Source organism: Saprolegnia parasitica (genome assembly GCF_000151545.1).
Source record: "Saprolegnia parasitica CBS 223.65 unplaced genomic scaffold supercont2.7, whole genome shotgun sequence".
Taxonomy (NCBI): domain Eukaryota; phylum Oomycota; class Saprolegniomycetes; order Saprolegniales; family Saprolegniaceae; genus Saprolegnia; species Saprolegnia parasitica.
In genome coordinates, this window is record NW_012156401.1 from 357,356 (window position 1) to 370,610 (window position 13,255).

General features: G+C 59.8%; 7 protein-coding genes across 7 annotated transcripts; 3 read left to right on the forward strand and 4 right to left on the reverse strand.

The window, feature by feature from the left end:
- Nucleotides 1-55: 55 nt before the first annotated feature.
- SPRG_02843 (hypothetical protein) lies at nt 56-1,073 on the forward strand (the record flags this gene model as incomplete). The annotated part of the gene is made up of 4 exons (XM_012341430.1): nt 56-666; nt 711-821; nt 868-928; nt 978-1,073. The coding sequence occupies 3 exons, from the start codon at nt 56-58 to the stop codon at nt 869-871; spliced, it is 726 nt and encodes a 241-aa protein (XP_012196820.1). The 3' UTR covers nt 872-928; nt 978-1,073.
- Nucleotides 1,020-2,236, reverse strand: SPRG_02844 (hypothetical protein). Its single transcript, XM_012341431.1, has 5 exons — nt 2,123-2,236; nt 1,994-2,073; nt 1,881-1,943; nt 1,734-1,829; nt 1,020-1,687 (listed from the first exon to the last, which is right to left on the reverse strand). Exons 1-5 carry the CDS (start codon nt 2,214-2,216, stop codon nt 1,070-1,072), a joined length of 951 nt encoding a protein of 316 aa, XP_012196821.1. The 5' UTR covers nt 2,217-2,236; the 3' UTR covers nt 1,020-1,069.
- A 263-nt stretch (nt 2,237-2,499) lies between these two features.
- On the forward strand, nt 2,500-4,673 carry SPRG_02845 (hypothetical protein; the record flags this gene model as incomplete). Its single annotated transcript, XM_012341432.1, has 11 exons — nt 2,500-3,072; nt 3,121-3,188; nt 3,245-3,296; nt 3,339-3,413; nt 3,462-3,552; nt 3,605-3,722; nt 3,773-3,902; nt 3,947-4,024; nt 4,068-4,289; nt 4,338-4,399; nt 4,449-4,673. 11 exons carry the CDS (start codon nt 2,500-2,502, stop codon nt 4,588-4,590), a joined length of 1,611 nt encoding a protein of 536 aa, XP_012196822.1. The 3' UTR covers nt 4,591-4,673.
- Nucleotides 4,646-6,857, reverse strand: SPRG_02846 (hypothetical protein; the record flags this gene model as incomplete). The annotated part of the gene is made up of 2 exons (XM_012341433.1): nt 4,646-5,496; nt 5,579-6,857. The coding sequence occupies 2 exons, from the start codon at nt 6,855-6,857 to the stop codon at nt 4,646-4,648; spliced, it is 2,130 nt and encodes a 709-aa protein (XP_012196823.1).
- An 807-nt stretch (nt 6,858-7,664) lies between these two features.
- On the forward strand, nt 7,665-8,150 carry SPRG_02847 (hypothetical protein; the record flags this gene model as incomplete). Its single annotated transcript, XM_012341434.1, has 1 exon — nt 7,665-8,150. A coding segment is annotated over one exon (436 nt), but the record flags the coding sequence as incomplete, so codon positions are not given.
- Nucleotides 8,151-8,242: 92 nt separating this feature from the next.
- On the reverse strand, nt 8,243-10,914 carry SPRG_02848 (hypothetical protein). The gene is made up of 2 exons (XM_012341435.1): nt 10,861-10,914; nt 8,243-10,812 (listed from the first exon to the last, which is right to left on the reverse strand). Exons 1-2 carry the CDS (start codon nt 10,861-10,863, stop codon nt 8,308-8,310), a joined length of 2,508 nt encoding a protein of 835 aa, XP_012196825.1. The 5' UTR covers nt 10,864-10,914; the 3' UTR covers nt 8,243-8,307.
- A 1,587-nt stretch (nt 10,915-12,501) lies between these two features.
- On the reverse strand, nt 12,502-12,860 carry SPRG_02849 (hypothetical protein; the record flags this gene model as incomplete). The annotated part of the gene is made up of 3 exons (XM_012341436.1): nt 12,502-12,556; nt 12,605-12,738; nt 12,792-12,860. The coding sequence occupies 3 exons, from the start codon at nt 12,858-12,860 to the stop codon at nt 12,502-12,504; spliced, it is 258 nt and encodes an 85-aa protein (XP_012196826.1).
- Nucleotides 12,861-13,255: the final 395 nt, after the last annotated feature.

Genomic DNA, 13,255 nt, shown 5'->3' on the forward strand with positions numbered 1-13,255 from the left:
GCCGTCGCCGCCGCCAGCACCGCGCCGCCACACGGACGCGCGACCGCCCACAGGTATGGCCGCGTCGACGCATCCGACAGGCACCCTCTCGGCCGCGCGGCTCTTTATGATGCCCCGTCGGTCCGAGCCCCAGTTGCCGCTGCATATGAACCCGCCACGGCTGCGGGCCGCGACCACGACAGCGTACCGCTCGCTGCCGCCGCACCTCGAGGAGCCGCGGCTGCGCCTCGCGCCACTCAAGCGCACGAGCGGTCTCAAGCCGCCGGCGGCGCTCGAGGACGATGACGACGTGCCGCCCGAGCTCGTCGAGCACATGTTTGCAATCACGCCTCCGTCGACGCCAGCACTAGACGATGACGACGACTTTCGACGTACAATCTCGCCGATCGCGGTCATTGAACCGGCGGCGTCGCGCCAGCTCACGCTGCTCGAGAGCCTCATGTCGCTCGCGCATCGGCTCGGCGTCTTCATCTTCGTCGACATGGTGGACCATTCTCCTCCAATTCCCCTCGCATGTGTTGTCGGCTTATCGGGATGGATGGTGCGTAGACGGTCAAGCTCGTCATGTTCCTCGTCTTCATGTCGTACGAAGATCCGCTGCGCATGGTCATCTCGATCGTTGGCTACTCGATTGTGTTCAACTTTAGCCCCAAACAATACTTTGTGGTACGCGTTGTCCAAGTATCAATGTATCAAGCGGACGCTCCTAGTTTGCGACGCTGTGTGCAATCGACAGCCTCCTCGTCGTGTACCTCTGGAACAACAACCCAGAGAAGGACGTGTACCGTAAAGCCCTCAGCGGCCTCGACATCGCCGTCATCGTACGACCGCTTCTGGATGCATTTCCTCCGTCTTACTTCGCGCTAGATGATCGAACTCATGTTTACCATGCGCCTCTTGGCCATCACCCACCGCCTCAGCGACGAAGGTGCGTCCGCAACATATATATCCTCTTCTGTGATGCGTGCATGGCGTAGAACTCCAGCAGCTCCATGAACGATGAGAAGCCAATACGACGACCCGACTATTTATCCCAATGCATATCCTCATCCTCATCGTCGCCAGCACGTTACCAGTCGTCGTCTTCGAGCGCGTCGTTCAGTAGGTCGGCTGCGCTGGCTTGGGTAAACGTCACGCGGCGCGGGGGCATGGCAAAGTCGATGTCGTGGTCGTCGGGCATGGACATTTCAATCCCCGACTCATCTTCCTGCGTGCCATGTACGTCGACCCGAGGCGTCGAGGCCATGGGTAGCATGCGCTTCGCGGGCAGAGATGGCGGGACTCGCGGTGCTAATTGGGCTTGCATGACGGGTGCCGGACTCTCGTTGTTCTCGGAGCTCGCGATCGAGACGGCGGGGCTCGCGGCTTTCTGCCGCTTGCTCTGCGGCTTGAACGACTTCCACGCCCACTTGCCTTTGGATTTGCCACCTTTCGACGTCTCCGGCAGTGGCGCCGGTGCCTTGGACGACCGTTGGATCACTTGGCGCTGCGTCATGAGCGCGAGGTCCGCCGACGTCGTCGCCGCCAGCGAGCTGTCTTCGAGGACCTCGATCGCATCGCCTTGGTCGCGATGGAACGCCGCGACCTCTTCTTCGAACGCGTCGGTCGCGGGAAAGAGATGCACGATGTTGCCCGCGCAAATGTTCAAGTACTGCTGCCGCCGCTCCACTGGCATGAAGACCGTCACCTACGATCGTGTTGGTCTCGACGATGAAGGAGACGCCAGGTATTACATTGCGGAGCACGAGGCCCGCGCCCTTAACCAGCGCGACGCCAATCGCATCGACCACGTCGCGGTGGAAGTAGCCGTCGATCGAGCCAAGCGGATCCTGGACCGACGAGGAGATGCCACTTCGACTAGCGAGAGAAGATGGACGTACGTGGAAGGTGGCGATGATTTCTTCGTCGACATACTTGGCCGACTGGATGAGCACCAGAAGGTCCTAACGCACGGCGCTCTCGAACCCGCAGAGAAGTGGACGGTGCAAGCAACCTCTTCGACGACGCCAGAGGTCTGAAAACCGGCAGCGATCTGCTCCGTGTTCATGCGCAGCCGGCTGAGGTCGATCCCGCCTGGACGACGATGTGCATACTAGTACGTGGATGCGGCACGAGCGATTACCGTTGATGACGCCTTCGGTCGGGCTCAGATCCATGTACTGGCACATCTCGATCCATGGGCCATGCTCAAAGTCGGCGTTCTCAAGGAGTTGCATTGCGCTCGCGCCGCCATGGTCGGTCCTGCGCTCATGTAAGCGCGTCGTCGCGGCCGTAGTAGTACGTACTGTAGCGTCTGATGGCGCTTCCGCCATAGGTCGCCAAGCGGGCCGTTGATCTTGCGCATGGGCGTGGCTACATGCACCTAGGTATCGCTGCCCGAAAGCATCATCATCCTACCTCGGTCGTCGTCGTCGCCGTCGCCCATGCTTGAAGCTCCACGACCAATCTCGCGTCTGATTGGCCAAAAGACCGTATCCGGTCTCAGTTTCGGATTTGACGATGGCAGCGCAGGACCGACTCGCACGCATCCGTGCCCACCTCCAGGCCATCGACGTTGCCGTGTATGTTGCAAGCGAGGCCTCGCCGGCGGCGTCGCCCGACCCCGACAAGCTCGCGACGGTGCTTCCGCCGCCGGCCCTTGCGTTCCTCGCTGGCTTGGCGAATACGTTCCGGGACGACGTTCGGGCGCTCCACATAACACGCCTCCAGCGCCAGCTCGAGCTCGATCTGTGCAGTAGCCTCGACGAGGCGCACGCTTCATGCGTCTTTCGCAACGGCCCGTACCCCGATGGCGACGCGTGGACCATCGACCCGTTGCCCGAGGTCCTGCGCGATCGCCGCGTCGACATTGGCGACACGTCGCCAGCGCGCACGGACGAGCTCGTTGCGGCGCTCAACTCTGGCGCGCAAGGTGTTCAAGTGGACATGGACGACGGCCACTGCCCGTCGTGGAAGAATGTCATCCACGGCCACTGGAACCTACTGCATGCCGCACGAGGGATGCTGCAAGGCGTGCAGTCGTCGCCGGCGCTGCTCCTACCGCGGCCACGCGCCTGGAACATGGACGAAGAGGTATGTCATATCGATGCTTGCGTTGTATTCGCATCGCCCGCGCACTAGCACGTCTTGGTGCACGGCCATGCGGTGCCCGGCGCCCTCTTTGATTTTGGCCTGCACATGTTTCACAGGTAGCATGTACGACGATCGACGAAGCGCATCCCATTTGCGCTATCACCGTGTCTAGCGCCGCGCACTTGGTTGCGACGGGCCGCGGTCCCTTTTTCTACTTGCCCAAGGTCCGACGTGGTACCTGCAAAAGTATCAATGTATCAACGTAGCTCGAGTCGGCGGCCGAGGCCGGTCTCTGGGCCCGCGTCTTTGCGTACACGGAAGCGACCCTTGGCGTCCCTTTGGTGTGACTCGATTGTCGCCTTTTGCGAGTTTCTACGAACTCGTACTAGCATTCGATCAAGGCCGTTGTGCTCATCGAGCATATTCTGGCGGCGTTCGAGATGGACGCGATCTTGTATGCGCTCCGGCACTACTCGGCGGGTGCGTTCTCTTCGCATCGACGCTGTGCGCATGTTCGTGTACGACGCGTTAGGGCTCAACTGCGGCATGTGGGACTACACTGCGTCCATCTTGAGCAAGTTTCGGTCGTTCCGTGAGGCGTCGCTGCCCGACCGTCAAGCCCACGTGTCGATGCAGACGCCGTTCCTAGCGTGCGTCTTCGTCTTGGCGAATTGCAAATCGTAAAAAAGGCTCTTTGTAGACACTACATGCACGTCCTTCTTGCGACGTGCGCTCGACGCCGCGCACCGGCCACGACCGGCATGGTGCCGTTCGTTCTCGCACAGGCCACGCCGGCGGAGGCCGCTGCGATGCTGCAAAAGACCCGCGCGGTACCAAGATCCATCGACGGGCCATCTCTGACCCAGTTCGGTAGGCCAAGACGCACGAAGCAATCGCCGGCTCCAACGGCGCGCTGGTATTTGATCTTTCGCTCGTCCAAGAGGTCCAAGAGGTCCAAAGCGTTCTCCTCGAACGGGCTGTTGAGTTGGGAATAGATCTTTGCTGCGCAGGCGACGCCGCGGGAGGTGGAAGCCACCTCGATGCCGAGTCCGCGCGATCTTCTCGCGCTGCCACGTGGCCACGTGACGATGCACTCGGTCGCGTTCAACTTGCGCGTCGTCCTCGCCTACATTGAGGCGTGGGGGCGCCAGGACGGAGTCGTCGTCCTCGACCACTGCGTCGAAGACTCGGCGACAGCCGAGATTGCTCGGTCCCAGGTACTTACGACTCGACAAAGTAACATGGTAAGAACTGGGCGGTACTAGCTCTGGCACTGGATCAAGTTTGAGCATCCGATTCATGCCACCGACCTCGTCGTGTCCATGGCGTGCGTCTCCTCCGTCACCGTCGATCGCCTCACACGATGCCACGCGTAGACTCGTCCATGCGCTGCTCGCGCCCATCTCGGACGCGTATACGCCGGCGACGCGCCGCCTGACGCTCCACTTGCTCCACGTGCAGCACTTTCCAACGTTCCTAACCTCGTTTCTCCAGTCGCAGCGCCTCTTGTGGCAGTAGAAGACGAAGAAGCAGAGATCGGCTGTACACAATATTGGTTCGTATCGTCGGTCGATCATGTAAAGCTTTCCATACTCGCAACGTTGGCGTTCTCGACGACATAGTACCCGGTACTGGACGATGCCACGTCTGATTTGGTTCGTTTGATGAACGCGTCGACCACGACGTCGCGGTTGCAGATCAAATCGAGCTCGGCGTCCGTGATGCCGCCCGTCGCTTCCTTGCGGATCGCAATGTCGTCCTTGAGCAGCGCCTCGAGTTCGTCAAGCGAGAGATGCGTCTCCTTGGACGTGTTCTTCTTCTGCGACGAAAACTCGCCGCGGCTCAAGACGACGCGCTCCAGCGTGCGCTTGGCGTTCGCGCGCTCCAGCATCCGGTTCTCGAACGAATTCTCGACAATGAGGCGGTAGACGGCCACGTCCTTGGTCTGCCCAATGCGGTGGCAGCGATCCTGGGCCTGGCTGTCTTGGTGCGGGTTCCAGTCCGAGTCGTAGAGGATGACCGTGTCGGCGCCCGTCAAGTTGATACCGAGGCCACCGGCGCGCGTCGAGAGCAGGAAGATCTGCAGGCCGCCGTTGGGATCGTTGAACGCGTCCATTGCGCTCTGGCGGTCGCGAAAGTGCGTCTGGCCGTCGAGGCGGCAGTACTCGTACGACCGCAGCGTCATAAAGTCTTCGAGGATGTCGAGGACCTTGGTCATTTGGCTAAAGATGAGCACCTTGTGCTTGGCGTCGAGAAGACGGTGCAGCATCTTGTCGAGCACCATCATCTTGCCGGACGTCTCGACGAGCGACTCGTCGGTCACAAGCTCGCCATTCGCGTCCGTCTCTTCGTCGAACAAAAACGGATGGTTGCAGCACTTGCGCAGCTGCATGGCGAGGTTCTTGGCCGAGCCTGCGCGCACGCCTACGATATATGCATTCCATTCAGCTACATATATGATGATGGCTTGGAGCGAGGAAATGTACCGGCGTTGTGCTTGCCGTACTTTTTTCGAGCTCGCCTTGGAGCTTGCGGTCTGCAATGAGCCGGTAGTAGTGTTCTTGGAGCTCCGTCATTGCGCAGTAGACGACGAGCTCCGTCTTGGACGGCACGTCCGCGACCACGTCGTGCTTGAGGCGGCGCAGCACGAACGGCCGGAGGATTTCGTGCAGCTTGGAGACCACTTGGGATTTTTTGTGGTTGTTGAGCACGTCCTTCTTGGAGATAATGTCGTTGGTGCCGGTCGCGTCGCCGGACGAGAACCAGCTCTCAAAGAGCGCGAGGTCGTCAAAGACGTCGGGCAGGAGAAAGTTGAGGAGGCTCCAGAGCTCGCTCAAGTTGTTCTGCAGCGGCGTCCCCGAGAGCAAGAGACGGTTCTCCGACTTGCATTTCTTGAGTTCGCGCATGAGCAGGCAGTTCATGTTCTTGAGGCGGTGGCCTTCGTCAATGATGATGTACTTCCAGACGTACCCAAGGGCCGTGAACGCGCTAGCGTCACGGATGATGACTTCGTACGACGTGATGATGACTGGAAAGTCAGAATTCGCTTGCTTCCCACGGCCACCAAGCACCTTCTTGCGCATTTCGAGGCGCTCGGCGCCGTTGCCGTGGTACACCAAGCACGGGATCGACGGCGTGAAGCGCTTGAACTCGTTTTCCCAGTTGGCGAGCGTCGAGAGCGGCGAGACCACCAAAAACGGCCCGGTCACGCCTTTGGCCTTGAGCTGCGCGACCATGCCAATGACTTGGACCGTCTTGCCGAGACCCATCTCGTCGGCGAGGATGCCGTTGAGCCCGTTCTCAAAGAGGTTGCACATCCACTGGATGCCCTCGAGCTGGTACGAGCGCAGCGTTCCGCCCGTGAGCAAGCTCGGCTGCTTAAAGTTCATCTCGGCGACGGTGTGCGCAGCCGACGCTTCGTTGATCTTCTGGAGCTTGGTCGCGCCTTGCTTTTCAGTCTTGCGCCGCTTCTTCGAGTCCTTCTTGGGCGTCGTCTCGGGCAGCGGCGCGTCCATGTTGGCGAGGAGGAACTTGGAGTACGCACCGGCCTTCTCGAGGAGCGAGTCGAGCTTCTGGACGCGCTTGCTGTACGAGAGCCCGTCGAGGCCATCCGCGGGCGCCGTCGCGTCGTCCTCCGCCTCGCGCGCGCTGGCGAGCTCGTCCTCGACCTGCTTGAGCTTGGCATCGACCGTCAGCTCGAGGCTCGCGTCCATGCTCGTCTCCTCCACGCGGCCGTCTACCTCGGGCGTGATGAGCTCCATCTTGGTCTCGGCCGTCGGCGCCATGGGCAGCGTCGGAATTCAGGTTTGATGAGGAACTGCGCGATGGTATTTTAATACCGGTCCTTTTATTGGGACAGACCAAGAATACCAAATACAAGATACAGTTGCACGCGCGCAATTAAATCTCGGATGCACCTGGTGTTGGCGCGCGCCAAAATCCACGCTCTCTCGAACCACCGGTGTTGCTTATCCGTATATCCGGATAAGGAAAGATCGGCACCGCTTTGCCGTTTGCCGTTGACCCAATCAACGTGGAGGCGCCACGTATGGAAGTCAAATCAGAGCGTATTGAATGTCCTTGGTTCCGTCCTGTCAAGCTTCGTAGGGTAACGACAGCGTAGAGAGCTCACGAGCGACTCCATTAAGAATGCAGTTTCAATGTACGACGGTGAGAGGCTGGTGCGAGGCTCGCGGACAAACTTATCGTCGGTGAAAAGCGCGGGATAGGCAATCCACAAACGCTTCCCGCCAAAAGTCGAAAGAGTTGCGCTGTCAATCTGAAGGCTACCGAGGTGTTGACGTGCTTTGAAGAGCGTTGAACAAGATACGTTGGAGAAAGGCAACGTGAGCAGCCACATCAAGGTCATTTGAACACGTCAAGTGAGGCTAGACCAGGGGTACACCCCTGGGCTAGAATAGGCTAGTGCTCATGTCGACTACAGACATGATCGTGGTGTTGGGAATACTGTCAAAAAGGTTGCTTCGTTCCGAAAGTCGCCGTCGGCAGCGCTGGGAGAGACGGGAGGTTGCGTGTCTTCAGCCACGCAGATGGTTTTCGGCCCCTGTTCCTCTCGCATCTTCACTAGTCGAGATGCAAGGTGTCGAGATCACGTTCGGATCGCCGCAGTACGATGCAGCGGTGGCGCTGCGCTACGAGGTGCTGCGAAAGCCGCTGGGTATGCAGTTTGATCCAAACGTCCTGGCCAAGGAAGGCTCGGACATTCACGTGGGGCTCTTTGACGGAGAGGCCCTTCTCGCGACCGCCATGCTGCGTCCTGGCGTCGACGGCATCGCGTGGATGAAGCAAGTCGCAGTGCAGCCAAACATGCACGGGAAGGGCCTCGGGCGCATCCTCATCGAAGCTCTCGAGTCTATCGCGCTGCAAAAAAGCTTTTCGCACATCAAGCTCCACTCGCGCGCCTCCGCCGTCCCGTTCTACAAGAAGCTTGGGTACACGACATTCGGCGAGCCCTTTGACGAGGTCGGGATTCCCCACGAAGCCATGGAGAAGGTTCTGATCAAATAGTAAAGATCTAAAATAGAGTCGACTTGTCATGTAGCCTGCCTTGTCCACCGTTTCTTGTAGCTCGAACTTGAATCTATCTATCCATCGATCGATCGATCGATCGATCGATCAATTGATATCCCTGGGTTGGCACCGAACGCTATATGGATAGAATAAAGTAAGATTTTAGATTACTGATACGCGTGTGAAGGGAGCTAGCTCGTCGACCTACAATCGGTCGTTGAGCTGGTCGAAGCTCGCCATGTCTGGCTGAAGGCCTTTTCGGAGACGCGTGGCCGCGACAAGCTTGCCGGCCAAGGTTGCGGGGCTAAGCGGGTCGCCCTCAACGACCTTGTAGTGGTCAAACCAGCACTGCGGGAAGGCCTTCCCGCCCGTCTTGGCTCGGAGCGCCTCGGTGATCCCGAACGACTCGACGACCGGCACGTGTGCGCGCAGGTGGAGCATGCCGTTGGCTTTGGGCTCCTCGCCAATCACGACACCGCGGCGAAGGTGCAGCACCGAGTAGACGCCGCCAATGACGTCTTGCGGGCACTGTACCTCGACCATAAAGACAGGCTCGAGCAACGCCGGCGACGACGCGAGCTGGCACGCGTGCACGACGCGCCGCGCAGCCGGGAGGATCTGGGCCGTCCCGCGGTGCGCGGCGCTCGAGTGGAAGAGAACGTCGACGAGGTTGACACGGGCGCCCGAGACCACTTCGTCGCAGAGGACACCTTGGGACGTTGCCCACTGGAAGCCACGTACGACGCCGTCGCGGATGTCGAGCGTATTAGCGACGCCTTTGGTCTGGTCCACAAAGATGTTGGCCCCGAGGTGGTCGGGGCCGTAGCCCCATATCTTGCGGCCATCGAGCACGTCCCACCCGTGCTCGTCGGCGAGGTACCGCGCGCGTATCTTGGGGTCCGTGTGGTCGGCCATGACGATCTCGCGCGCCTCAATCGCGGCGACGAGCGCGCCACTCAGCGGCTCGGCAACGCAAAAGAGTCGGTTGTGTTTGTTGCTCGACTTGGCCAAGCAAAGGGTCGCGCTCGGTGCGGTGATGGTTTCACGGTACGTGACCACCGGGTTGCTCACTCGCAGCGGCGTGCGGCCCATAAAGTCCTCTTGGAGATCGTGGAGGCAAATCTCGAGGTGGAGCTCGCCCGCGCCCGCGATGATGTGCTCGCCGGTCGTCTCCGTGTAGCAGAGCACCATCGGGTCCGACTTGGCGAGGCGCTTCATGCCTTCGAGCAGCTTGGGGAGATCGGCCGGCGACTCGGGCTCGACCGCGACGCGCACGACGGGCGAGACTGAAAACTTCATGGTGCGAATCGTACTGGCCGTCTCGGACGTCGTGATCGTACCGGTCTTGAGGAGGTACTGGTCGACGCCGACGAGGCCGCACGTGCTGCCCGCAGGGACATCCGGCATCGCTTCGACGGACCGACCCATCATGACGACCGTGCGCTGGATCGTCTTGTTGACCCAGAGATCGGTGCTGCTGCCAGGCACATAGTTGGGCCCGAGGAGCCGCACTTTTTGGCCCGTGGCGATCTTGCCCGAGAAGACACGGCCGAACGCGTAGAAGCGCGTGCGATCCGCCGACGTCGGCACCATCTTGGAGACGTACATGACGAGCGGACCGTTGACGTCGCAGTTGCGAATGCCCTCGGCGCATTCGTCGTCGAGGGGACCGTCGTAGAGCGTGTCGACACGGTAGCGCTGGGCGACGACCGGCGACGGAAGGTGCGTCTCGAGCATGCTCAAGAGCGCATCGCTCGCCGGCAGCCACGTTTGCATGATGCGCTTGAGCAGCTTGCGCTCGAGAAGCGCGTTGCCGTCCGCATCCACGAGCACACTCGGGGACACACCGATGGAGGCAAGGATTTTGGCCAGCTTCTTTGGCTGCTGCTTCATGACGGCGTCGACGAGCTGGTAGATCGGGTTGAGCACAAATTGCACGAAGGCGCGCGGGAACGACGGATCGCGCCGCGTGGTCCAGACCTTGCGCACCTGGTCGTAGCCCCAGTCGCCCCAGAGCTTGGGCGCGAGCTTGGCGGCGTCCATGCCAAACTTGGCCGCGTACATGTTGGCGAACGTCGCGAGGGTGAAGCCCCACTGGTGGAGACCCGACCCGAAGGCAACGTTGCCAACATCCGGATACACTTGAACGTCGCCGAGGGCTGCGTCCGCGCACGTTGAAAGGACGACGTTGACGCTTTCAACGGCGCGGCGAAGCGACTGGTAGCACTCCTCCGGCTCGAGCTGGAGTTCGAGAAGCGCCCGATCGACCTTGTTGACCATGAGCACGGGCTTGACGCGCTCCGCCATGGCTTGGCGAAGAACCGTCTCGGTCTGGACGCACACACCGTCGATTGCGTCGACGACGACGAGCGCACCGTCCGTGACACGAAGCGCCGCCGTGACTTCCGACGAAAAGTCGACGTGACCGGGCGAGTCGATCAGGTTGACAAGGAGCGGGTCGCCCTTGGCCGTCTCAAAGTACATGGAGAGACCCGTCGACTTGATGGTGATGCCGCGGTCCTTCTCGTCGTCGCGCGTGTCGGTGTAGCGCGCCCCGCCGGCTGCACCGTGCGAGATGATGCCGGCCTTGGCCACCAAGGCGTCGGTCAGCGTGGACTTGCCGTGGTCGACGTGCGCAATCACAGAGATGTTGCGGACGTTGGCCGGCGTCGACATGAGGGCGTGGAGCTGGGCAATCGTGAAATTGACCTAGACACGAGGTTCATAGGACATGGGTTGCTGTTGATCGGCTTGTACCATGATGCGATGAGAGGGCTTGCGAGATGCGGGAGGTGGTTTGTTTGTTTTCGGGAAATGGAAAAGTGAGGATGTCGAAGACAGGTTTTGTGACCTTGCGCTGTCGTATGTGACGGACCCGCGAAGATGCTGGGAACGCTACCTTGGGGATTTGGGGTGCTGGTGGACATGCGACGAGCGCAAAGATCGCACACATTCTCATTTTGGAATGGTGGTCGACCTGACACGGGAACCTGCGGTTAAGTGATGGTCGTCGTTGCGCTTGAAGAGCTGTCGAGAACGATGACCTTCGACGCGCATCAAAGGAAAAGTACTCTCGATGGATACTCTGTCATGGGATTTGTATTTAACAAACTATGCTCGCGTATCTCCCGGCAGCGGCCCTCCTGGCGCGTGACAAAAGCCCGTCGGAGCAGTTGCCGATCTGTCAATTCACCTCGTCGACAACGGAGCGTAGGACCTTCCACCATCTTGTCGATGTACACGTCGGTTGGGTCGATGGTCCATCGAGCACGGTCCGCTGGATGAACTTGAACTCGGGACGAAGCGAGATCGTGAGCCACGCCTGGAGCGGGATCGCCGTGCCGTGAGGAGGGTGCAGTCGTCCGGGCGCTTGTGGAAGATGCCGATGGCTTCCTTAAGCCCTCACAACGTGATTTTCCCCTTCATGGTATGGAAGGTCATGATGATTGTCTGTATCTTGACCGATGCAAAGCTGAACGGGGGGAAATTGTCAACATAATTGGAACAACATTCCATGTATCGCGTTTCAAACATTGCAGCAAAGTCGTCGTTGAGCAGCTTGAACTACACGCTCTACACTTGCTTGGATGGATGAAGAAGACAAGACTCAAGTACGCACCAACAATCCAATGCTTCCACGCATCTTTGCAACGTCGTCGAATTCGACTCGCTTGGACGCAGTTAGAAAGTCCTGCGCCCGCTGGCACCGCGACCAGCCCCGCCTCCGGCGACACGGTGCACGGCTTCTCCGCGATCAGCCGTACGACCCGTAGCCGCACACCCATGAGTTCCTCGACCGTGAGCACCTCGACCACCAGCGCCGCGACCGCCTGCTTGAGCCGCATCGACGCCGTTGTCAGCATCCGGAATCTCCCGAGAGGGACCAACTACCATGAGGATGGCGTTGCTCATCTCGGATGCGACCAACCACGTCGGTGCTGTCATCCTCGAGGATACGCATTGCTGATGGCGATGGGCGGTTTCTTCTGATTGGTCGTCAAGGTACGTATATATATCCAGTCGAGTGCTTCCTTGTCATTGGTAAAAAACCGGCGAATTATTATAATTTGACGCAGACTCATACACTATTGCAGGTTTTGGGGCAGACCTCGACCTCGAGCACGCGGACCGCAAGGAGATGCAATCCAGCGTCCATCTACGCGGCCTTGCGGCTCAACTTCGCCAGCTCGACGACAACGCGAGAAAAAATGTGGCCAACCGCTCTTGGCGCTAAGCGACCGACAGTTTCTCAACCAAGTCATTCACGACGAGTCGTTGGAGTACAGCCCAGCTGTGAAAGCCCGTCTGCTGTCACTGGCGACGCGCTACGGCGTTGCGTCCGACTATCCTAACGCTCGTCGCCATCGGTCCAGATCGGACGCGGGCAACAGCGCGGCATTAGACAACCTCGGTGCCATGGTCGCGGTCGTCGGTGCCATCGGCGCTCTCGGCTCTGCCGCATATAGGACCTACAACTCGTATCGAGAAGCAAAGCGCCAACGCGAGCTTGAACGGCAGCGCGAGCTTGAACGGCAGCGCGAGCTTGAACGACAGCGAGAGCTTGAACGGCAGCGCGAGCTTGAACGGCAGCGCGAGCTTAAACGTCAACAACTTCAAGCACTGCGAATGGTTGCACTCGCCGTGCTTTACGTGCTCGGGTACTGGTTCTTGAGCCTTAGCTGTGTGACCTGCGTGCTTGTCGGCAGCATCGTCTGCAGTCTTCTGGCCCCGTCGTACGCGGACCATGCCATGCCCATGGCTGCATGCACTCTCGTCCTGTGGTACTTTGGATGGCTCTAGCAGCGCACCCTCAGCACTGCGCTGACCATGCAACGGCCGCTCGAACCAGACAGCAACGAGGTATCTTTAAACCAAACAACAAAATATACATGCCGCTACAGCAAACATAACCCTGACGTGTGGACAAGCCATGGTCCAGTTTAGCAGCATCCCATTTCTAGGTTGCTCTGCGTCTACGTCACCCGGCACCGAGCTCATCATTTGGTACCCACGTGCAATGGCAGCGTCGTTAACAACCCTGCGCCGTAAACGGGGCAACATGGTTGTAGAACCAAGCACACGCTTCTATTGTGTGCATCACACAAATATTGTCCAAAACGAGCCGAGGCGCTGTCAAGAATGTGAGCGTCAC

Excerpts from the sequence above, each read along its gene's own strand:
- SPRG_02844 (XM_012341431.1), bottom strand. The coding sequence starts at position 2,216 with ATGCAACTCCTTGAGAACGCCGACTTTGAGCATGGCCCATGGATCGAG. Across the intron at positions 2,074-2,122 it reads GACCGAAGGCGTCATCAACG|GCGGGATCGACCTCAGCCGG; the intron begins GTAATCGCTCGT and ends ATCGTCGTCCAG. Across the intron at positions 1,830-1,880 it reads AAATCATCGCCACCTTCCAC|GATCCGCTTGGCTCGATCGA; the intron begins GTACGTCCATCT and ends TCGTCGGTCCAG.